Source organism: Oncorhynchus mykiss, chromosome 9, assembly GCF_057628025.1.
Source record: "Oncorhynchus mykiss isolate SJ-2025 chromosome 9, ASM5762802v1, whole genome shotgun sequence".
Classification (NCBI taxonomy): Eukaryota; Metazoa; Chordata; class Actinopteri; order Salmoniformes; family Salmonidae; genus Oncorhynchus; species Oncorhynchus mykiss.
Genome location: NC_143030.1, coordinates 63,913,010 through 63,937,615, shown reverse-complemented (window position 1 = coordinate 63,937,615; position 24,606 = coordinate 63,913,010). Strand labels below are relative to the sequence as shown.

General features: G+C 42.5%; 1 protein-coding gene across 2 annotated transcripts in view; it reads right to left on the bottom strand.

Annotated features, from left to right (window-relative positions):
* The window catches only part of prickle3 (prickle homolog 3), a 47,776-nt gene that overhangs the window by 10,846 nt on the left and 12,324 nt on the right, over window positions 1-24,606 (bottom strand). The window contains exon 2 of one of the 2 annotated variants that reach the window (XM_036988513.2): window positions 17,617-17,699. In XM_036988513.2, coding sequence (XP_036844408.2) covers window positions 17,617-17,699 — 83 coding nt within the window. Of the gene's footprint in view, window positions 1-11,868; window positions 12,072-17,616; window positions 17,700-24,606 lie in introns of those variants that run through there. The other variant, XM_036988514.2, reaches the window with a different exon arrangement.

The following is a 24,606-nucleotide window of genomic DNA, read 5'->3' as shown; positions in this document are numbered from 1 at the left end:
AGTTACACATGGAGTAAAACAAACATACAGTCAATAATACAGTATAAACAAGTCTATATACGATGTGAGCAAATGAGGTGAGATAAGGGAGGTAAAGGCAAAAAGGCCATGGTGGCAAAGTAAATACAATATAGCAAGTAAAACACTGGAATGGTAGATTTGCAATGGGAGAATGTGCAAAGTAGAAATAAAAATAATGGGGTGCAAAGGAGCTAAATAAATTAATTAATTAAATACAGTAGGGAAAGAGGTAGTTGTTTGGGCTAAATTATAGGTGGGCTATGTACAGGTGCAGTAATCTGTGAGCTGCTCTGACAGCTGGTGCTTAAAGCTAGTGAGGGAGATAAGTGTTTCCAGTTTCAGAGATTTTTGTAGTTCGTTCCAGTCATTGGCAACAGAGAACTGGAAGGAGAGGCGGCCAAAGAAATAATTGGTTTTGGGGGTGACTAGAGAGATATACCTGCTGGAGCGTGTGCTACAGGTGGGAGATGCAATGGTGACCAGCGAGCTGAGATAAGGGGGGACTTTACCTAGCAGGGTCTTGTAGATGACATGGAGCCAGTGGGTTTGGCGACGAGTATGAAGCGAGGGCCAGCCAACGAGAGCGTACAGGTCGCAATGGTGGGTAGTATATGGGGCTTTGGTGACAAAACGGATTGCACTGTGATAGACTGCATCCACTTTGTTGAGTAGGGTATTGGAGGCTATTTTGTAAATGACATCGCCAAAGTCTAGGATTGGTAGGATGGTCAGTTTTACAAGGGTATGTTTGGCAGCATGAGTGAAGGATGCTTTGTTGCGAAATAGGAAGCCAATTGTAGATTTAACTTTGGATTGGAGATGTTTGATATGGATCTGGAGGGAGAGTTTACAGTCTAACCAGACACCTAAGTATTTGTAGTTGTCCACGTATTCTAAGTCAGAGCCGTCCAGAGTAGTAATGTTGGACAGGCGGGTAGGTACAGGTAGCGATCGGTTGAAGAGCATGCATTTAGTTTTACTTGTATTTAAGAGCAATTGGAGGCCACGGAAGGAGAGTTGTATGGCATTGAAGCTTGCCTGCCTTGTTAACACAGTGTCCAAAGAAGGGCCAGAAGTATACAGAATGGTGTTGTCTGCGTAGAGGTGGATCAGAGACTCACCAGCAGCAAGAGCGACCTCATTGATGTATACAGAGAAGAGAGTCGGTCCAAGAATTGAACCCTGTGGCACCCCCATAGAGACTGCCAGAGGTCCGGACAGCAGACCCTCCGATTTGACACACTGAACTCTATCAGAGAAGTAGTTGGTGAACCAGGCGAGGCAATCATTTGAGAAACCAAGGCTGTCGAGTCTGCCGATGAGGATGTGGTGATTGACAGAGTCGAAAGCCTTGGCCAGATCAATGAATACGGCTGCACAGTAATGTTTCTTATCGATGGCGGTTAAGATATCATTTAGGACCTTGAGCGTGGCTGAGGTGCACCCATGACCAGCTCTGAAACCAGATTGCATAGCAGAGAAGGTATGGTGAGATTCGAAATTGTCGGTAATCTGTTTGTTGACTTGGCTTTCGAAGACCTTAGAAAGGCATGGTAGGATAGATATAGGTCTGTAGCAGTTTGGGTCAAGAGTGTCACCCCGTTTGAAGAGGGGGATGACCGCAGCTGCTTTCCAATCTTTGGGAATCTCAGAAAGAGAGGTTGAACAGGCTAGTAATAGGGGTGGCAACAATTTTGGCAGATAATTTTAGAAAGAAAGGGTCCAGATTGTCTAGCCCGGCTGATTTGTAGGGGTCCAGATGTTGCAGCTCATTCAGAACATCAGCTGAGCAGATTTGGGAGAAGGAGAAATGGGGAAGGCTTGGGCGAGTTGTTGTGGGGGTTGCAGTGCTGTTGACCGGGGTAGGAGTAGCCAGGTGGAAAGCATGGCCAGCCGTAGAAAGGTGCTTATTGAAATTCTCAATTATGGTGGATTTATCAGTGGTGACAGTGTTTCCTATCTTCAGTGCAGTGGGCAGCTGGGAGGAGGTGTTCTTATTCTCCATGGACTTTACAGTGTCCCAGAACTTTTTTGAGTTAGTGTTGCAGGAAGCAAATTTCTGCTTGAAAAAGCTAGCCTTGGCTTTTCTAACTGCCTGTGTATAATGGTTTCTAGCTTCCCTTCAATATAATGATAGTAAAGACACAACACCTGTTAAATCCACTTCAATCAGTGTAGATGAAGGGGAGGAGATGAGTTAAAGAAGGAGTTTTAAGCCTTGAGACATGGATTGTGTATGTGTGTCATTCAGAAGGTGAATGGGGCAAGACAAAATATTTAAATGCCTTTGAACAGGGTATGGTAGTTGATGCCAGATGCACCGATCTGTGTCAAGAACTGCAACACTGCTAGGTTTTTCAAGTTCAACAGTTTCCTGTGTGTATCAAGAATGGCCTACCACTTAAGGGACACCCAGCCAATTTAACACAACTGTGGGAAGTATTGGAGTATGGAGGGTGCAACTCAATATTAGGACGGTGTTTTGTCTTAATGTTTTGTACACTCATAGGTTAGACAGTTTTGATTGGACAGTGTTTTTCTTCTTCCGTTTCTTACCACCCAGCTACTGTACATTGTATGTTTGGACTTCTGTTTTGAAGCCAGAGCATGAGTGAGTCATATTTCACTGTTAGTTTTACAAAATTAATTATACATTTTCAGTTAGAAAACTGATGATTGTTTATTTTTGACTAAAAGGTATTGATGATGGGTGTACCTTTTGCTTCATGCATTGTAAAAAAAGAAAAAAGAAACTTCCTCTTACTGTTGTTGTGTCTTTGTCTATGCCGGATTAAGTGACATGACATGCTATTCTATAAAATAATTTCTCCGTAATTAATATTACCTGATTGAGCTAATCATGTAAATGTAATTAACTAGAGAGTCGGGAACCACTAAATAATATTTATAGAGCTGTTATCTTCCGAATAAACTCTTAAAGACCTAGTAATATTTTACATTAATAGCAGTCAATATTAATCGGCATCTTAATTCAGTCTCATCTGAAAGTTGTAAATTCTTAGTTATCTGCACGAACCCTGGCTAACAAGTTGAATCAGCAATACAAAATTGGGTTTAATTATTTATTTACTAAATACCTAACTAATCACACAGAATTACACATACACATAATTAAAATCATAACTTGATTACAAATTACGTCATAAAGGAAAACATCCCTAGCGGGCGGAACAGATATGTTCCGATATGTTCAGATATATACACAAAAGAAAAGGGCTGGGTTTGAGTGAAAGAGTGGGAAGACTAAGGGACACAGGGAGAAGCTGTGCTATCGTAAATACAGTATCTTATGCATTCTAAAATACCGCCCATTTGGAAAAGGAAAATGCAATAAATATTTACTCTGAGCTAGGCTTCGGTAGGTTTGTGGTAGATGGAAGGCTGTGTTGCCAAACCGAGTCCTTTGAAGAATGTCTCTGGTTGTCAATTGTATACATTGTAGTAACGCCGTTGGGTGATAGACGGGATACTGTCTGTTCCTTCCTAACCCTCGTTGCATCTGCTGTTGCTAACTCAACGGCTAGGAGGTATCACTTCTGTAGTGAATAAGAGTTCAAAGTTCATACCATTCGCAACCAAAGCTCACGCTGATGTTGGCTTCGTTCTGCAGTTATTATCTAAACCATTCTGACATAGGACCGTCATCCTACATCCTCGGAACAGGAAGTTATATTGTCGTCAAAGGCTTATATAGGAAGGGAGAGGAGGGTGTGTTTGAAAAGTTTTATAGCCCATGTCCCTCAACAGGGGCGTGCCACTGATTGAGCAGAGCCCTGTCTTATGAAAACCCAAATCTCACATTTTAGAAGCTAAAATCACATTTCATCCCATCACGAATCATTTCATATTCAAACATTTAAATTGAACAATAATTCCATGTGAATCCGATAACTCTGATGTGTAGACTTTCCACTGTAGAGTTTATGTCATCTTATCATTGATGAGAATGTCTCAGATGACAACCGAACTGACATCATATTCATTAAGTACCACCGCATATGTTCAATTGGTCGCATTACCAGAATATAGTTTATTTCCCCCCACCTTCTGATGTTCCCAGAATCTCTATGTTAACCAAGGGTTTTGCAAATGTAACCTCAGTAGGGTAGAGAGAAGAAAAAGGGGGGAAGAGGTATTTATGACTGTCATAATACTACCCCCCAGGCCAACATCATGACACTGTCAACTGCATTTTAATTTCAGAAAAATTAACATGTGTAAATATTTATATGAACATAACAAGATTCAACAACTGACACAAACTGAACAAGTTCTACAGACATCTGACAAACAGAAATGGAATAACGTGTTCCAGAACAAAGTGGGGGTCAAAATCAAAAGTAACAGTCAGTATCTGATGTGGCAACCAGCTGCATTAAGTACTGCAGTGCATCTCCTCCTCATGGACGGCACCAGATTTGCCGGTTCTTGCTGTGAGATGTTACCCCTCTCTTCCACCACGGCACCTGCAAGTTCCCAGACATTTCTGGGGTGAATGGCCCTAGCCCTCACCCTCCGATCCAACAGGTCCCAGACGTGCTCAATGTGATTGAGATCCGGGCTCTTCGCTGGCCGTGGCAGAACACAGACATTCCTGTCTTGCAGGAAATCAAGCACAGAACGAGCAGTATGGCTGGTGGCATTGTCATGCTGGAGGGTCATGTCAGGATGAGCCTGCAGGAAGGGTGCCAAATGAGGGAGGAGGATGTCTTCCCTGTAACGCACAGCGTTAAGATTGCCTGCAATGACAACAAGCTCAGTCCGATGATGCTGTGACACACCGCCCCAGACCATGACGTACCCTCCACCTCCAAATCTATCCCGCTCCAGAGTACAGGCCTCGATGTAACGCTCATTCCTTCGACAATGCACGCGAATCCAACCATCACCCCTGGAGAGATAAAACCGCGACACGTCAGTGAAGAACACTTTTTTTGCCAGTCCTGTCTGGTCCAGTGACGGTGGGTTTGTGTACATAGGCGACATTGTTGCCGGTGATGCCTGGTGAGGACCTGCCTTACAACAGGCCTACAAGCCCTCAGTCCAGCCTCTCTCAGCCTATTGTGGACAGTCTGAGCACTGATGGAGGGATTGTGCGTTCCTGGTGCAACTCAGGCAGTTGTTGTTGCCATCCTGTACCTGTCCCGCAGGTGTGATGTTTGGATGTACCGATCCCGTGCAGGTGTTGTTACACATGGTCTGCCACTGCGAGGACGATCAGCATTCCATCCAGTTTCCCTGTAGCGCTGTCTTAGGCGTCTTACAGTACGGACAATGCAATTTATTACCCTGGCCACATCTACAGTCCTCATGCCTCCTTGCAGCATGCCTAAGGCAAGTTCATGCAGATGAGCAGGGACCCTGGGTATCTTTCTTTTGGTGTTTTTCAGAGTCAGTAGAAAGGCCTCTTTAGTGTCCTAAGTTTTCATAACTGTGACCTTAATTGCTTACCGTCTGCAAGCTGTTAGTGTCTGAACGACCGTTCCACAGGTGCATGTTCATTAATTGTTTATGGTTCATTGAACAAGCATGGGAAACAGTGTTTAAACCCTTTACAATGAAGATCTGTGAAGTTATTCACATTTTTACGAATTATCTTTCAAAGACAGGGTCCTGGAAAAGGGATGTTTCTTTTTTTGCTGAGTTTATGTGTGTTCTTACTGTGACTGTCACCCTGATATTGGCTACTAGGTAGCTACTTCCCACGCAGTTTCCGGACAGTCGTGCTTGGCAAACGGGAGCAAAGGGCACTGTGTCCTAGTGTTGTTACCGTTCATTCCCACCCCATTGAGTAGTAGACTGTATGTATATATCAAGGTGACATCTAGATGGTTATTAATATTAGTTATTTATGAGTGCGCACATGTGGCTATTCTTTTGATAATGCCTTGAATTTCCCGGTAGCATGCCCATTGTGTCGACGTAATGCCCCCTAAAAAAATCCATGCCTTTTGCGGCCATTGGCCGTTGTGCCCTTGGGCTGAATATAATAATTATAATTCCCTTCTCCTGGCTGCTAGCTCCGAAGCATCTCTCACTCACACGGCTCTCTCAGATAGCTACATTTTTAGTAGCCAATGCAGTCACATGATCGGGTCTTCCTCACAGGCTGAAGACAGATGCAACTGCGCACGTCCATATCCAATTCCGGGGTGCATATTGAAGATATTGGAAGAACTGTCCACATTTACATTTCATCAGCCAACACCATTCTCAAAAGTGACCGAAAATGTAATTATGCATGTATTGCTTTTATTATAAAGGTGCATTTGTATGGTGAAAATTATCTTCCCCAAACTAGAAACTCACACACTGCTTATGTATCCAGTTAGGCAATACACCCCTTGTAAAGCGGATTAATGTGCTTAATTTATTAAGTTATTTGGCCACTTTAGTTGTGATACAAACCTTATCAAAACATATAGGCCTATGGTCTAGGCTTATTTTGCGACTATGATTTGAAAAAGTTCAGAAAAAAACAGGCACGCTCTGTTTCTTGCCTCACTGCACACAAGCTGGGCATCATTCACAAGTGATAATATAGAGAAAGGCAAATATTTTCACCCATCAGGCTATTCTTTATTTAATCTTGTCTTTACATATACAAAATAATATACAGTGATTCGGAAAGTATTCAGACCACTTGACTTTTTCCACATTTTGTCACGTTACAGCCTTATTCTAAAATAGATTAAATTATTTTTTCCCCTCTCATCAAGCTACAATAGCCCATAATGACAAAGCAAAAACACATTTTTAGAAATATTTGCAAATTAAAATATTTAAATGAAAAAAATGTACATAAGTATTCAGACTCTTTACTCGGTACTTTGTTGAAGCACCTTTGGCAACGATTACAACCTTGAGTCTTCTTGGGTATGACACTACAAGTTTGTCACAACTGAATGGGGAGTTTCTCCCATTCTTCTCTGCAGATCCTCTCAAGCCCTATTAGGTTGGAAGAGGAGCGTCACGCCACAGCTGTTTTCAAGTCTCACAAGAAATGTTCGAACGGGTTACAAATTTAGAGACTTGTCTCGAAGCCACACCTGCGTTGTCTTGGCTATGTGCTTAGGGTCCTTGTTCTGTTGGAAGGTGAACCTTCGCTCCAGTCTGAGGTCCTGAGTGCTTTGGAGCAGGTTTTCATCAAGGACCTTTCTGTACTTTGCTCCGTTCATCTTTCCCTCGATCCTGACTAGTCTCTTAGTCCATGCTGCTGAAATACATCCCCACATCATGGCTGCTTCACCGTATGGATGGTGCCAGGTTTCCTCCGGACGTGACGCTTGGCATTCAGGCCAAAGAGTTCCATCTTGGTTTCTTCAAACCAGAGAATCTTGTTTCTCATGGTCAGAGTCCTTTAGGTGCCTTTTGGCAAACTCCAAGTGGGCTGTCATGTGCCTTTTACTGAGTGGCTTCCGTCTGGCCACTCTACCATAAAGGCCTGCGTGGTGGAGTGCTGCAGAGATGGTTGTCCTTCTGGAAGCTTCTTCCATCTCCACAGAGGAACTCTGGAGCTCTGTCAGAGTGACCATCGTTTTCTTGGTCACCTCCCTGAGGTTTGGCCGACCAGCTCTAGGAATCTTGGCGTTTCTTCCATTTAAGAATGATGCAGGCCACTGTGTTCTTGGGGACCTTCAAAGTTGCAGACATTTTTCGGTACCCTTCCCCAGATTCGTGCCTCGACACAATCCTGCCTCAAGAGCTCTACGGACAATTCCTTCGACCTCATGGCTTGGGTTTTGCTTTGACATGCACTGTCAACTGTGGGACCTTATATAGACAGGTGTGTGCCTTTCCAAATCATGTTCAATCAAGTTGTAGAAACAGCTCAAGGATGATCAATGGAAACAGGATGCACCTGAACTAAATGTTGAGTCTGATAGCAAAGGTTCTGAATACTTATCGGAAGTAAAGTATTCATTTTTTAAATGTACTTTTTAAAAAGAAATTGGGGAAAAAACTGTTTTTGCTTTGTCATTATGGGGTAATGTGTGTAGATTGATGAGGAAAACAATTAATTGATTGAATAAGGCTGTAATGTAACGAAATGTGGAAAAGGAGTCTGAATACTTTCTGAATGCACTGTATGTGTGAAATCTGTTCCGATTTAGATTTTACCCGTCTTGAAAAAGGGGCAGGGGGAAAAAATACATGTCATCTATGCACTTAACTTCTTTGGGGTACCCCCCTTCTCAATTTCCGCCTAAAAACATACCCTAATCTAACTGACTGTAGCTCAGGCCCAGAAGCAAGGATATGCATTTTCTTGGTATCATTTGTGAAGACCCTCAGTCCTCTACACAATATTGTGCTGCTGGTGCCATGGCCCATAGCAGTCTCTTTCTGGTGTAAAGCAGAGGCTTACTGTGACAAAGGGCCCAACAACATCTCCCTACTGTGCCCTTTTTGCCCTGAGGCACATTCATGCCTGCAGAGATGAATCTGGACAGGTGAACACCACTGGTTTGAGCAGAAGTGACAGAGGTAGAGGGGACAGAAGGTGCTGAAGTAACTGGGTCTCGCTTTCTCTATCAATTTCCTCTATAATTTGGGTTAAATCTGTATACCTAGACTTTGTTTTAGCTTTTCCTGATTTATTCGCCATAATTTAAATATATAAACTTGCTGAAAATGCTATTGACTATGTACTGCTATGCGTAACACTCGTGGCTCCGTCAAGTAGGATTTGCAATGGCGAATGAGCCTCTTTTACGCTAGAGTTTACGTCAAAGGCTGGTCTTCGAACGTATAACCATTACATATTGCCGTTTACCTCAGCTCATTGGCTATCTTCCAAGCTAGATTTCAAGATGATCCGTGGTCATTGGGCCAAAATACAGTCAATCAACGATAGACCGGTCCTACCATTGGTGCACAATGAGGTCATTGATTGGTGTCTTCAAAATCAGTTTGTTTCAGTCAATTCGTCCCGGGAAAATAACCATCAAGTATGGTTGTGTTAGTAACAACCAGAGGATTGCAATGAAACCAACCATGACTGGATAAACATTTGTTTAGTGTGTGTAATTACCACGAACGCTTCGTCCAAAGTTGAATGAGACGGAAATCACAACGCAAGCGGTTTACAAATGTTTCGGGTTAGGCTATAAAAATGGATGTTATCAAACAAAACGAACATTCACTGTGTAGTTAGGACACTTGGCATTGCCACCAGAGGAAGATCTTCAAAGGTAAGCAATTTATTTTATTGTTATTTCTGACTTTCTAATGCTTGGTTGAAAAATGCAAAAAAAAAAAAAAAAAAAAAAAATTGCATGGTTTGCTTTCGCAGTAGAGCCTTTTTGAAATCTGACACAGCGGTTGGATTAATAAAATGTTCATCTTTTAAATGATGTAAGATACATGTATTTACAGGAATGTTTACTATAACAAATTGTGTATTTAGAATGTTAGCGCTCTGCAGTTTCACCGGATGTTGGCCTGGTGGGACGTTAGCATCTCACCTACCCTAGAGAGGTTAAATAGCGAATGGAGTACCCTTTTTTTTAGTAACTTAATTATTCTTATAACTTCTTCTGTGTGCAATTTTAGAAAAATGGGTTCAAGGACATACATCTGTTGTATTATAAGCAATTATTGGTACCATGATTGTCTTCGAATTTGTAAAATGTATTTACACAAAGACTGACCATGAATATTGCAATTTTTCCATTCAATATAATGGTGGAGCCTGTTTTCTGCTAACAATGCCTGCAGTACTGCGGCCGTCCTTAAACTTCCGTGGCTACAATGAGAGGGGGCAGTCGTTCTCCCCTGTCCCACAGTGGTTAATAACTGTTGGAGGAAGAGAAGATGGAGATGGAGGGGGTAATCCCCCTCCTTGTCACCCCCCCTGGGCTGTCATATCTTTCCTCTGAGTAATTGGGCATGTCTGTATGTGGGACTGACTGTGACAGTGTGAGAAAGGGTTTGTACAGTATGTGTTCATGTCTGTGTAGGCATTACGTGTGTGGATACATCAGTGTGTGGATACATCAGTGTGTGGGCTCCTGTATAAACAGTATCTCTCTGGTTCTTGTGTGATTGCATAACAGGCCCTCAGCTGGTATTTGCAGCTCAAGGCCAGCTCCTCAGGCACAGATGGAGGACAAAGCCGCTTTGCGTAGACATCCCCCTTAAAACACACACACAAACACCAATCCTTTCATGTGGATAAACAGCATTCACTTTCAATCCTCTGTTCCAAAGTCTCCCATCCCATCCTTACTACTATTCCCTTCCCAATAAAATATTAAACTGAACAGCTCTCCTGCGGATCGTTTCCAACCCTGGCTGCCTTAGCTCCTTATAAGGCCGGGTTGTAGTGCAGTGGGTTCAGTATAAATCATGGTAAACATAGCAGGTCACCTCAGGGTAAGCCATGCTGGCAAAACTCACAAGCCACAATCCAGCCCCAGCTGTTTGTCCTCAGAGCTCGTGTACACTGTACGTGTGTGGATGTAAGAGCCACCATACAACACAGAGTCACGTGTGTGTGTGCGCGTGCGTGGTACAGATGCCCCGCAGCATACAGGCAGCTGGAAAACCACTACATGTACCAGGGAATGATATCCAGCCACCCACCAGCTCCTCAAAATAACAGGGAGATTTATCAGATTTAACAGGGAGATTTATCAGTGCCAATCAGCAAAGAGTTGTCCAGAGTACAGTTTCCAAGTACAACATGAAACGCTATTGCACCAGAGCAATTCATTTTAAATGATGTGTAGGACTGTGCTTGCAAAGGATCTTGATTGTTATTAACCCACGTGTATCTCTTTGCCAACCTGGAAAGACATCTAGCTTGCCATTAAGAGTATATTTAGCTTGAATGCCAGGGTGGCACACTCAGCCACCACAGCCACACCCAGCCACTGCCACGAGACCCTCAGAAATGACCAGCGGTTCTACTGTGGTCACAGAGCAGATGCTGATGTGATATGTTTGGCCTGTAATCCATGTTACGCCTCCAATTCTCAGGTTACGTCACAACGCTGTGGCTGTAACAGTTGTTGTTGAGGCATCTTTCTTTGTGTTGATATGTAAACAGTGACTCTGGTTGTGGATAATCCCGTACATGACTGACTGCTGGGCAGAAGGATGCAGTAAAGTAGTGAGGCTGCTTCTCTGTGATGCTACTGAGGTCAGAAATCATTGCTCTGCCACATGGCCTAAATGTTTACTATGACCTCTCTGGTCTTTTCACACAGCGCTGATGGCTTTAGTGTAGTTCACTAGTACTACATATATTAGAAACATATACAGTATATCCTTCTTTTATCCTCTAAAATGTTTTTTTTTTTTTACGAAGCACATGCCTAAAAATTATTATAATAAAATACCTATTAGCTTGTGGTACTCTAATCTGGTTTTAACCACTAAACAGAGTAAAACAGTGTGAACTGGGCCAGCATGGAGACTGTGTAACTTCCATTAGTGCACAGTACATACTGCACTGCAGGACCACATAATCCTGACACATAATCCTCAATAATTTCTATATTCCCTACTAGCCCTCTTGGAGGGGAGCAGAAATAACTCTCTCTCTGCTTATTTTCACTTTTGGAATGCCACAACACAAATTACGATCATTAGCGGTCCTGTTTTCAAATCTGCTAGCAGTGTTAACAGGCTCAATCTAAATTCTAAACCCTCTCCCTCTGGCAAGCAGGGACCCCACTATCCACTTCCTACTATCCGCTGTGAGCTAACACATTCAAGTACACACAAGGACTTTTACTTTCTGTTCGATGAGTGTTAAGCCTTCCAATTAGTAGCTACATACAACAAAACAGTAAAGCAGGAATTAGCCAAGACCTTTACCTTTCGTCATCAACGTCACAAAGAAATCCATGCTGACTGTGTAACATCCTCCTATCCAGACCGGTGCTATAGTGACGCTTCTCAGAATCTGATCTCAGATTTAGTCACATCGTGCTGCTGCCTGTCTGTCGGTCTGTCTGCCTTGTCAGAGCTGAGTTCAAGATGAGGCAGCTCCTTACCAGCGGAAATGTGTTTTCTCTCTCTACATGTCTCTTTTCAATGTATCCCTCCCCCACACCATCCCTCTACCCCCATCTGATAAGAGTTGACCAAACAATAAGTCTCTGGACACACACACACACACACACACACACACACACACACACACACAGACTACATTCTTTGAATTCACTGCATGGTTTCTCCACACTTCTAAAAAGCGTGCAATAGTTCAATTTGACCTCTCACATTTTCAGAACACACATACACACACCAATGCCGTCAGCTTTAATGTTTGAAATAATTGGAGCTGATTCTATAACTCAACTTCATTTGGGAATGAATAATTTCATGTTCTGATCAAGATGAGCAATGCAGCACAGATTAAAAATGCTTATGTTTGGACATCAAGCCCTTTTGACCAATTAAAGGATGGCATTTCAGAAAACATCTTGGCCTGGCTACAGGCCTCTAAGAAGTCCAAAATCATAACAGCTCATCTGTCCTTGCTGTCAATCACTCCAGGATGACCTGTCAATGAACACATCCAACCAAAAAGGCCCTTTGTCCTTAGATCTATGTTAAATTGCCTCGCTTGTCAATCTCTCTTTTATCTTTCTCTGTTCAATCCCCTTTTACGGTTTCTCTCACTCGCCTGGAATAACTATTTAACCGTTCAAACATCAACAAGTGTGCCATCAACCCTGACAAGATAAGTAATAAGATACTCACTCTTCCATACAATCACAACTTATAACAAATTCAAAAGTCACTTTTTAGATGTATCATTAGCCATTCAATCCATCCCCATTTGTTTTGGCCATACATGTGTCAAATGGGTAATGTACCAACCAGTTTGTACAGTACAGTGATCAATAACCCTCTTGGGATGAATGCGTCTGCTCTGCTCTTGGTGTGAGTAGCTGTGATTTAAACGGAGTAGCTACAGTATCTCTCTCTGTGGCCTGATAGTACTCTGAGTCCAGATTAGATAGATCCATCCATCCCTCTAAGAAACAGATGGACACTGTCCCAGAATGCTTGCTCTGTGGTCAGTAATTAGTGCCTGAGTAATCGCCACGCCACCTGCCTGCTCTTACCAACTAATAGGGGAGGCTGGCTTTGAGCACTCTGTGTCTCAGTGTCACTGACTGGGACCTATGGGGTCACAAGTAACTTAATTCCTCCTCTGGTGGATGGGGTGGTGGAGCCATCTGCACCCTGCCTAAGAGGCCTCGGCCCCGGCCCAGCCTGGGAGAAAGCAGGTTGATGATAGATCACTGCCCTGACAGTGTGGTTAAACAGCCGAGCTCTTTGGTCACTTGCATGTTTGTCTTCCATGGGGGTAATGGGGGTAGGTGTTACTGTGAATGGGTTAATAAAGGAGATGCCATTTGTCCTGAACCCTGGAGTCTTTAAGATGTTAAACAGTGACCCCCATTCTTCTCAATCATTTAATCATTCTGCTCTGTGGTAACTGGGAAGTAACTGTGGTTCTGACACCTCCTGCTTAAAAGGATGAAACATCTCTCATTATTCTTGCCCTGATATCAGACTGGAACATTAAACAAAAACTCCCTGTCACCAGACCTCAAACCAAGTACCCTCTCTATTCTGCCAACATGTCTTTCAATAACTTCACCATACCAAAGATGAATATAACCACACCAAAGATGTATGGTAAACACATCAATGATATGATGACAGTCGCAGTTTTACATCTGGTTCTTTTATCTGGTATGTCTGTGTTTTTAGCATGACAGTATAAAGTACAGTAGAGTCACCATGTGCTTTAGATTAAGGACTGTTTGTCTTCAAAGCCTGTTGACTTGACCTCAACACAGGGACATAATAACCAAGGACGCAAGCACTCAGTTAGAATAATTTGATAGAAATGAATACCCTCCTTGCAGCCTTTATTCCATATTTATAAACTGGGTGGTTTGAGCCCTGAATGCTGATTGGCAGACAGCTGTGGTATATCAGACCGTATACCATGGGTATGACAAAAATGTATTTTTACTGCTCAAATTACGTTGGTAACCAGGGTATAATAGCAATAAGGCACCGCAGGGGGTTGTGGTATATGGGTAATATATCACGGTTAAGGACTGTATTCGTGTTGTGTCGAGCTAAAGAACATATCTTAGCCATGGTATATGGGCCATATACCACACCCCCTCGTGCCTTATTGCTTAAGTAGAACCCAGTCTGTTTCTTATATCTGACTCTTTATTAGTTCAATCTGCCAGCCAGGGTTGGCTTATCTTCTGAAGGCCCAATGTGTGTTTGTGTATGCTACATTGTTTAACCCAGAACTCTCTTTCTCGCTGTCAAAATTACCATGAAATGTGGCTATTTGTCTCCATTCTCTAAAACAACTAATAAAGGGAGTAATTCAGAAAATAGTCAGAAGTGCAAGCTGTGTCAACTTCAGGCCTTGTGCGAATGTACAGTGCGTAAACAAAAATAGTTTTTAAATGTACCGGTCCAAACTCAAAACCTTCTAAATTGCCCTTCCTCAAAGTGCGTATTAACTGTATGAAGACAGTGAAAAGTCAGAGAGAGCCACCCCTCCTTCAACCCATCCCTATCACAGCGGGATCTGAAAGAAAGGGATAGGGAGAAGGAGGGAGGGAGAGATTCAGGGAGGGGTAGAGAAATTTAGGGCTTCATCACAGCGGTGGCGGCAGTAGCCGGATCTGAAAGGGGCTAATCTTATTAGGGTGACGGACAGGATTAGGACTAACTAAGAGACCCAATGGTCTGGACACACTGAGGAGGAGAGGGGGATGGGAGGAGTGAAGAGGATTCATACAGGGAGACTGCAAACACAGAAGAAAGGGGAGAGGAATACTAGTTGTTCCTCAGAAAGACACGAGGACACTGACTGGACACCTAAATTACCATAGGTGGTTGAAAAACACTTCAACAGACAGACACTAATTTTCAGGGGCACAGTGAGCTGTATACACTCTCTCCATATTTATTTGGTCAGTGAAGCTATAACTTTCATTTTGGCTCTTTGAGATCAAATGTTTTATTTGAGGCGATAGTACAGAATGTCACTTTTTATTTGAGTGTTTTTATGCATACACTACATGGCCAAAATGTGTGGATTTCAGCCAAACCCGTTGCTGACAGGTGTATAAAATCGAGCATACAGCCATGCAATCTCCATGGACAAAGATTTGCAGTAGAATGGCCCGTACTGTAGAGTTCAGTGACTTTCAACGGGGCACCATCATAGGATGCCACCTTTCCAACAAGTCAGTTCGTCAAATTTCCGCCCCGCCAGAGCTGCCCCGGGTCAATTGTAAGTGCTGTTATTGTGAAGTGGAAACGCCTAGGAGCAACAACAGCTCAACCTCGAAGTGGTAGGCCACACAAGCTCACAGAATGGAACCGCCGAGTGCTAAAGCGCGTAAAAATAGTATTTCCTCGGTCACAAGACTTCTTTTAAAATGTGTGACACACCGAAAGACAGAGGCTCACACCTATATGTACACTACCGTTTGGGTTCACTTAGAAATGTCCTTGTTTTTGAAGAAAAGCTATTTTTTGTCCATTAAAATAAGATCAAATTAATCAGAAATACAGTGTAGACATTGTTAATGTTGTAAATGACTATTGTAGCTGGAAATGGCAGATTTTTATGGAATATCAACAATGGCTTGCGAAAGTATTCACCCTCCTTGGCATTTTTCCTATTTTGTTGCCTTACAAATTCCAGGTTGTATAATTTGATTTACACAACATGCCTACCACCTTGATGCAAAATATTTTTTTATTGTGAAACAAACAAGAAATAATACAAAAAAAAACTGAAAATTTGAGCATGCATAACTATTCACCCCCCAAAGTCAATACTTTGTCGAGCCACATTTTGCAACAATTACAGCTCCAAGTCTCTTGGGGTATGTCTCTATAAGCTTGGCACATCTAGTGATGTACTGTGATTTTTGCCCATTCTTCAAGGCAAAACTGCTCCAGCTCCTTCAAGTTGGATGGATTCCGCTGGTGTACAGCAATCTTTAAGTCATACCACAGATTCTCACTTGGATTGAAGTCTCGGCTTTGACTAGGCCATTCCAAGACATTTAAATGTTTCCCCTTAAACCACTTGAGTGTTGCTTTAGCAGTATGCTTGGGTCATTGTCCTGCTGGAAGGTGAACCTCCGTCCCAGTCTCAAATCTCTGGAAGACTGAAACAGGTTTCCCTCAAGAATTTCCCTGTATTTAGCGCAATCCATCATTCCTTCAAGTCTGACCAGTTTCTCAGTCCAGGCCAATGAAAAACATCCCTACAGCATGATGCTGCCACCACCAGGCTTCACTGTGGGGATGGTGTTCTCGGGGAATGAGAGGTGTTGGGTTGAGAGGTGCATTTCCTTGATGGCCTAAAAGCTCAATTTTAGTCTTATCTTACCAGAGTACTTTCTTCTATATGTTTGGGGAGTATACCACATGCCTTTTGGCCCAGAAATGCTGTTGCTCCAGATACTCAACTAGTCTAAAGAAGGCCAGTTTTATTGCTTCTTTAATCAGCACAACAGTCTTCAGCTGTGCTAACATAATTGCAAAAGGTTTTTTTAATGATCAATTTGCCTTTTAAAATGATAAACTTGGATTAGCTAACACAACGTGCCATTGGAACAAAGGAGTGATGGTTGCTGATAATGGGCCTCTGTACACCTGTTGATAGTCCATTAAAGATCAGCCGTTTCCAGCTACAATAGTCATGTACAACATTAAAAATGTCTACACTGTATTTCTGATCAATTTGATGTTATTTTGATGGACAAAAAAGCTGCTTTTCTTTCAAAAACAAGGACATTTCTAAATGACCCCAACCTTTTGAACGGTAGTGTAGATATTATTATTCCATTCCTTTACTTAGATTTGTGTGTATTAGGTAGTTGTTGTGGAATTGTTAGATTACAGTGCATAGGCTACATGTATAATCAGAGGGCTCCCTTCAACCACAGCATGTCACTGCTATGAACACTTTCAAAAGTTTTAAACGTGCTAAACCACAGCTAGCATTACTAATGGTAAACCCTTGCACTCAGAGGTTGTTTGTGTGTGGATAACATCGACTCACACAAAGTGCAGCTGCTCTGTTTTTCTTGTTGCCTAGATTCTCTATGACCTTTTCTTTCACATTACTGAATGCTTTATCTGTTCTGGATGTGGTAAATGTGTTGTGTGTGGATAATGTTTGTTTGAGTCTATATCTAGACCTACTCTCCACATGGACAGTTTGGTTAATCAGCTCTCCAATCCCCAGTCCACTCTAACATATAAAAACACAGAGAAACCATATTGTTGTCAGAAATCACCTCAAATCACCCAATACAGAATGGAAGTTAGCCATGACTGTTCCTCAATAAGTAAGTTACAACCAAATAGCGACAGCCATGTGACACACAAGAGAGCACTGCCTGCACTAGACTGTGATCATACCAATCCTACTTATGAGTTATGACTCTAAAATGAAAAGGAAAGAAACCTATGGCATGAAATATAATCACATGAAACATCTTGAAAACAGTGTCAATGTTCCTGTGAGGAGTATGCGAGGCCTACCTCCAGCCATGCATGCGAAAGCCAGGACACTGGTCTCCACATCTTATACATGGTTGTCCCCGGTCTGGGTCTTCCTCCTCCTGCTGAAATCACCACAACACGACATTAGACACCCAGTATGATGTCATTCATGCATCACAAACAATTAGAATAAAATTATCAACAAATGCAGCATTTATTTATTTCACATGACAGTAAGTGACTGGGAGGAGAAATGGTCACGTGTCAATGGTCAATCCACTTTAATCAAAAGCAGTATGGATGGTAAGAGGATCATCCTTGAGGAGGAAAGCAATTCTCTGGAAAGCAAAATAAATTCACAGAGATCCAGTGAAAAACATGGAAATATCCCCCCCCCCCCCTCAATTTGCACATCTGCAGTTTGATTCCATGATTGACAGAGAAGTAGGATTGTATTGGTTCAATATGTAATATTGGTCTTGCTCATAATCCATGGGTGTGATGTCATCTGTGAGTACATGCGTGTAAACAATGTGCATGACTGTGTAACAGGGTGTGTTAATAGGGTTGTGTATTTTTATGTGTGAACACAAACTCAGCGAAAAAAGAAACGTCCTCTCACTGTCAACTGCGTTTATTTTCAGCAAACATAACATGTGTAAATATTTGTATGAACAAAAGATTTCACAACTGAGATATAAACTGAACAAGTTCCACAAACACGTGACTAACAGAAATGGAATATTGTGTCCATGAACAAAAAAAAAAGGGAGGGGGGGTTCCTTTTCAGGACCCTGTCTTTCAAAGATAATTTGTAAAAATCCAAATAACTACACAGATCTTCATTGTAAAGGGTTTAAACACTGTTTCTCATGCTTGTTCATTGAACAATAAACAATGAATGAACATGCACCTGTGTAACGGTCGTTCAGACACTAACAGCTTACAGATGGTAGGCAATTAAGGTCACAGTTATGAAAACTTAGGACACTAAAGAGGCCTTTCTACTGACTCTGAAAAACACCAAAAGAAAGATGCCCAGGTTCCCTGCTCATCTGCATGAACGTGCCTTAGGCATGCTGCAAGCAAGCATGAGGACTGCAGATGTGGCCAGGGCAATAAATTGCTATGTCCATACTGTGAGACGCCTAAGACAGCACTACAGGGAGACAGGACGGACAGCTGATCGTCCTCGCAGTGGCAGACCACATGTAATAACACTTGCACAGGATCGGTACATCCAAACATCACACCTGTGAGACAGGTACAGGATGGCAACAACAACTGCCCGAGTTACACCAGAAACGCACAATCGCTCCATCAGTGCCATCACTGTCCGCTGAGAGAGGCTGGACTGAGGGTTTGTAGACCTGTGTAAGGCAGGTCCTCACCAGACATCACCGGCAACAATGTTGCCTCTGTGCACAAACCCATCGTCACTGGACCAGACAGGACTGGCAAAAAGTGCTTTTCACTGACAAGTCGGGGTTTTGTCTCACCAGGGGTGATGGTCGGATTCGTATTTATCATCGAAGGAATGAGCGTTACACCGAGGCCTGTACTCTGGAGCGGGATAGATTTGGAGGTGGAGGGTCCGTCATGGTCTGGGACGGTGTGTCACAGCATCATCGGACTGAGCTTGTTGTCATTGCAGGCAATCTCAGCGCTGTGCGTTACAGGGAAGACATCCTCCTCCCTCATGTGGTACCCTTCCTGCAGGCTCATCCTGACATGACTCTCCAGCATGACAATGCCACCAGCCATACTGCTCGTTCTGTGCGTGATTTCCTGCAAGACAGGAATGTCAATGTTCTGCCATGGCCAGCAAAGAGCCCGGATCTCAATCCCATTGAGCACATCTGGGAGCTGTTGGATCGGAGGGTGAGGGCTAGGGCCATTCCCCCCAGAAATGTCCGGGAACTTGCAAGTGCCTTGATGGAAGAGTGGGGTAACATCTCACAGCAAGAACCGGCAAATCTGGTGCAGTCCATGAGGAGATGCACTGCAGTACTTATTAATGCAGCTGGTTGCCACACCAGATACTGACTGTTACTTCTGATTTTCACCCCCACTTTGATCAGGGACACATTATTTAATTTCTGTTAGTCACATGGCTGTGAAACTTGTTCAGTTTATGTCTCAGTTGTTGAATCTTGTTATGTTCATACAAATATTTACATGTTAAGTTTGCTGAAAATAAACGCAGTTGACAGTGAGAGGACGTTTCTTTTTTTGCTGAGTTTATTAACACTTGTGAAGGATGCCCAGCGTGTGCGTTAAGGCAATAAACAGTGCACGCCTTTGAAAAAAAAAATATATATAGTCGCACACCTTCTCTCCTGTAGCCCAGCCCATAGGCCTATATGTTTTGATAAGGTTTGTATCACAACTAAAGTGTCCAAATAACGTCTTCAAATTAGGCACATTAATTTGCTTTGAAACCGGTGTAGAGCAGAACTGTATAGTATAACATGGTCCCAGATCATGACAAACCCTCCACCTCCAAATCGATCCTGCTCCAGTACAGGCCTCGGTGTAACGCTTATTCCTTCGAGTATGTAAACTCTGGGACAGTTGTGGGATGCCATATATCTCACTTTTTAAAAGGTAGATGTGCCAAAGGTCTGCATCAGTGGCTTGTAGGCTGTGTGTGGAAGCCAGGAGATGTTAAACGTGTTTCTGTAAACTAACAGTCAAATACAGTGTGACCAGCAGTTATTTGCTTGGCAATCACTGGCTGACAAAATGTCCTGACCGCCACAGCCCTAGTTAGAGGAACAGGTTCTCCTCCAGTCCAGAAGTAACAGCCCAGGCCCTGAGTCCAATCCCCATACAGCAGAACTACAGCTCCTGCTGGGAGTGGGACTACAGCCACACACGACCCAAACTATGTCATTTTGTGAATTCAGAATATCTCAAAGTACATTCAACAAACCATTAAAAAAAACAATTTCTAGTATAGTATTGGTGTCTATTCATGCAAGTCGTCTTTGAGAGTGTGTGTGTCACACTACTGCTCTATTGTGGTGTCTCTTTTTAGAGATGAGAGGAAGGAAACCGATACAGGAAGTGTGCTGCACTCTTTCCTTTCCCTCTCCATGTAGTCACTTTCTCCACTTTCCTTTCCTCTGACGCTGGCATCCTACCTCTCCTCTACCACATTCTGATGAATAATTTTCTCACAATAATGTGCTCTTTTCTTACATTTGTCTAAAGGTGTTGAGAGATACAGTAGATAATAAACAGTTGGTTCACACCATACACTAGGTTTCCCCAATAGAAGACCCGCGGGCCAAATTCGTCTCGTGGGTGATTTGATTTGCCCCCCAATTTTTCCAGCTCATAAAGTTATACAAGTACAGCGAGTAGCCATTTTCAGTGAGTGTGGACATTTACAAGCGAAAGGGAACGAGAGAAATTGCGCAAATGAACAAAGTTGTGATGTATGCTTGTCTGATGGAAGAGCAGCATGTGTACATGGAGCAGAGGGGGGAAAAAATGCTAGTTGGAAGCACAGGGGAAAAAATGGCAGCTGTACAGATAACTCATCCAGAGGTCTTTGACTTCTCAAACATGGCAGAAAGCTAACAACCCGTCTCCTTATTAATTCAGCCACATACTCAGCAAACTAAGAAGTAACTAAATACACAGCTGGAGAGTATAGCACATCTTAGACGGTTATAAAATATCTGATGGCAAACATTTAGTAGTGAATTGCATACAAGTGTAACTTCATTACCTCATATGTGCAGCACAACAGAGAAGGACTCACCAATAGATATAGAATGCTATGGACTCACTAGCGTCCGCATTCTCCAATTGTACACTTTACAACGAACATGTGACTGCCGGCTGTTCTGGGGAACTACGGTAAGCTTCATAATGAAGAATAATGTGGCAGGCAAATGAAGAACGCAATCTGCTTTATCTCCTAACTTCTTCCACGAGTTCACTGCAGGTATTTAAACAAAAAGTAGCTACAAATATTGAAATGTATTCAAAAACCCCAAAGAAATAGTTTCACCGGTATTGACGGTATATGAAAACCATCCTGTGGGTATTTCCAAATAATCCGGAATACAGTATATACTAGGGATGCACAATATATCGGTGAACATATCGGAATCGGCTGATATTAGCTAAAAATGCCAACATCGGTATCGGCCCGATGTCTAGTTTAAAGCCGATGTGCAAAACCAATGTCAAAGCTGACGTGCATACCTATATAACGTAGGTACATGATGTAATGACGTCACGCACTACACGTGCAACACAGCATTCCTAACCTAGCCCACAATGTCTGCTGTGTGGATCGAGCAGTCAAGTCGAGCAGTCATTTGAAAGAGTAAGGAAATTTCAGAGAGAGAACTCAAAAGGTGAAATCCATTAAAGCCAAGATAATGGAATTCATTGCCCTTGACAATAAACCGTTCTCAGTTTTTTTTGTACCATTTTTCAGATGTTGCCCTACCGGAGTTACACAGTAATAGCGTCATTGCTATTAGCTTCATGACTGACATTTGGACCAGCGATATCAGCCAAATAAGCAGGCTGAGTCTGACAGCACAGTGGGTCGTTGAGAACTTCGTACTGAGGAAAGCCGTATTGCATGCTCATGAATATGCTGGTTGTCATACCACTGCTGCCATTTCAATGGCATTTGAGAACATGTTTAAAACTTGGAAACAAGAACACACTAGTTAGCACCATTCGAACAACTGACTCGAGGAATAAACTCATCAACTGTGCCTGCAGCAGACGTGATACCCTCTGTCATGGCATTGAAACATCTGTTCAACAAAACTGACTGGAATGTAAACAAATGTGCACAAAATTTGAGATAAGCTTCATGTGCGTATGGAACATTTCTGGGATATTTTCTTTTTAGCTCATGAAACATGGGACAAACACTTTACATGTTGCACTCATATTTTGGTTCAGTGTAGTATTCGTATTCTAATGCTTCACTGCTTGACATGTATGATGCAATCCTGGTTGAGAATGAAACGACTCAACAAACGAAACAGCACAGCAAGTAAGTGAAAGAAATAGGTTTTGATTATGTTTTACTGGTAATGGGGACATACGTAAATACCAACAAAATAACTTTTTGGTCAGTGTGTGTGAGTGTGTGTGTGTGTCTGTCTGTGTAACCTTTATTTAACAAGTCAGTTAAGGATGAATTCTTATTTACAATGACGACTTACCCCGGCCAAACCTGGACGATGCTGGACCAATTTTGCGCTGCCCTATGGGACTCCTAATCACAACCGGATGTGATACAGCCTGGATCTGAACCAGGGACTGTAGTGACGCCTCTTGCACTGAGATGCAGTGCCTTAGACCGCTGCGTCCATGTGTGTATGTTAACTATTTATCTGTATTAGAATGCTTAAAAGGCAGCTAACATGTTAAATATCAGGTATTAGTGTCGTTTTTTTTTAGCAAGGAAAATATTGGATATCGGATTCGGCCAAAAATGTAATATCGGTGCATCACTAATAAATCGCTAACCGCTACATACAGCCTACATCATTGTCACCATATTAGCTCTCTCTCTCTGTCTTGATCTCCTTCAACTATTGTCTTTCTCTCTCTTTGAGACGACTACTCACCACATTTTATGTACTGCAGTTCTAGCTTGTGCTTTTAGTACTAGATTATCTGATCCTTTGATTGGGTGGACATGTCAGTTCATGCTGCAAGAGCTCTGATAGGTTGGAGGACGTCCTCTGGAAGTTGTCATAATTACTATGTAAGTCTATGGAAGGTGGTGAGAACCATGAGCCTCCTAGGTTTTGTATTGAAGTCAATGTACCCAGAGGAGCTAGCTGTCCTCCGGCTACACCATGGTGTTACCCTACAGAGTGCTGTTGAGGCTACTGTAGACCTTCATTGCAAAACAGTGTGTTTAAATCAATTATTTGGTGACATGAATATATTTAGTATAGTTTTATCAAAAAAGGAAAACTTTAATGGTTCACTATTTTTATTTGAATGAAATTCACTGAGGATGGTCCTCCTCTGAGGAGCCTCCACTGGATACGGGATCCCGCCCATCCCTATTCCCAAGTATCCCAATTTAATCAAGGTTTGAAATGATTCAGTTTTTCTCAAATTCTATATATGTTTGGGCATCTTGCAGTGTACAATTATGTATTACTATGTTCCGGCCCCCAACCATCCTCTCAAGAAAAAAATTATAAAGAAAAAATAATAATATCAACCCACGGCTGAATGTAATTGGGAACCCCTGCCATTCACCATAACCTGATACACCCGGTCTTGGTTTGTGTGGTGTACATGACAATTTGTCAGTGTACTCTTGTTTCATTGTGCAAAACATTAGCCAGCCCTTCAAACAATAGAAAGGGAAGGATGGGGTAGTTAACAAAACAATATTTTTTAGATAAGTGAGAGACAGGGAGAGATAATCCCTGCCACGAAACAAGAACGGTGCCAAAAAACTGGAGACTCCCTCGAGCAATCTCACAAACTACACAGACATGCAGACATACCACTTATCCTTCTCTCTCACATACACACACCCAAATAAACCAAACCCATGTGATACGGGAATTGGAAGGCACCTGTGAATACCTGTTCAACTTTGTTCTCAAACCACATATCAGTACATAGGGTAAATGTCATGTTAGTATTCACGTCAAGCCAGTTATACCATTTGGGTTTTTATTGCTTGTGAAACTGGGTTATTATGATGGGGCTGCAGTGCTAACAATGCTACAATAGACCAATCTGTTGGATGTTGTTGTCTGTATTTCACTCTTTTCATCAATGAGCCTATTCCTTCACTGAGTCCAGATGTTGTGATGTTTGTGTGTCATTGAGAAACTACACCACTGAGACACTTCAACACCAACCTACCAATGGTACCACCCCCCTGCTCTGAGCTCAGATGCCCAATCTATGAACAGCATCAACAGGTTAGCCCACATGAAACAGTCACAAGCTAAGGAAAGAACATCGAATGGTTCACATACCATTTTATTGCATCTGGTGTGTGATTTA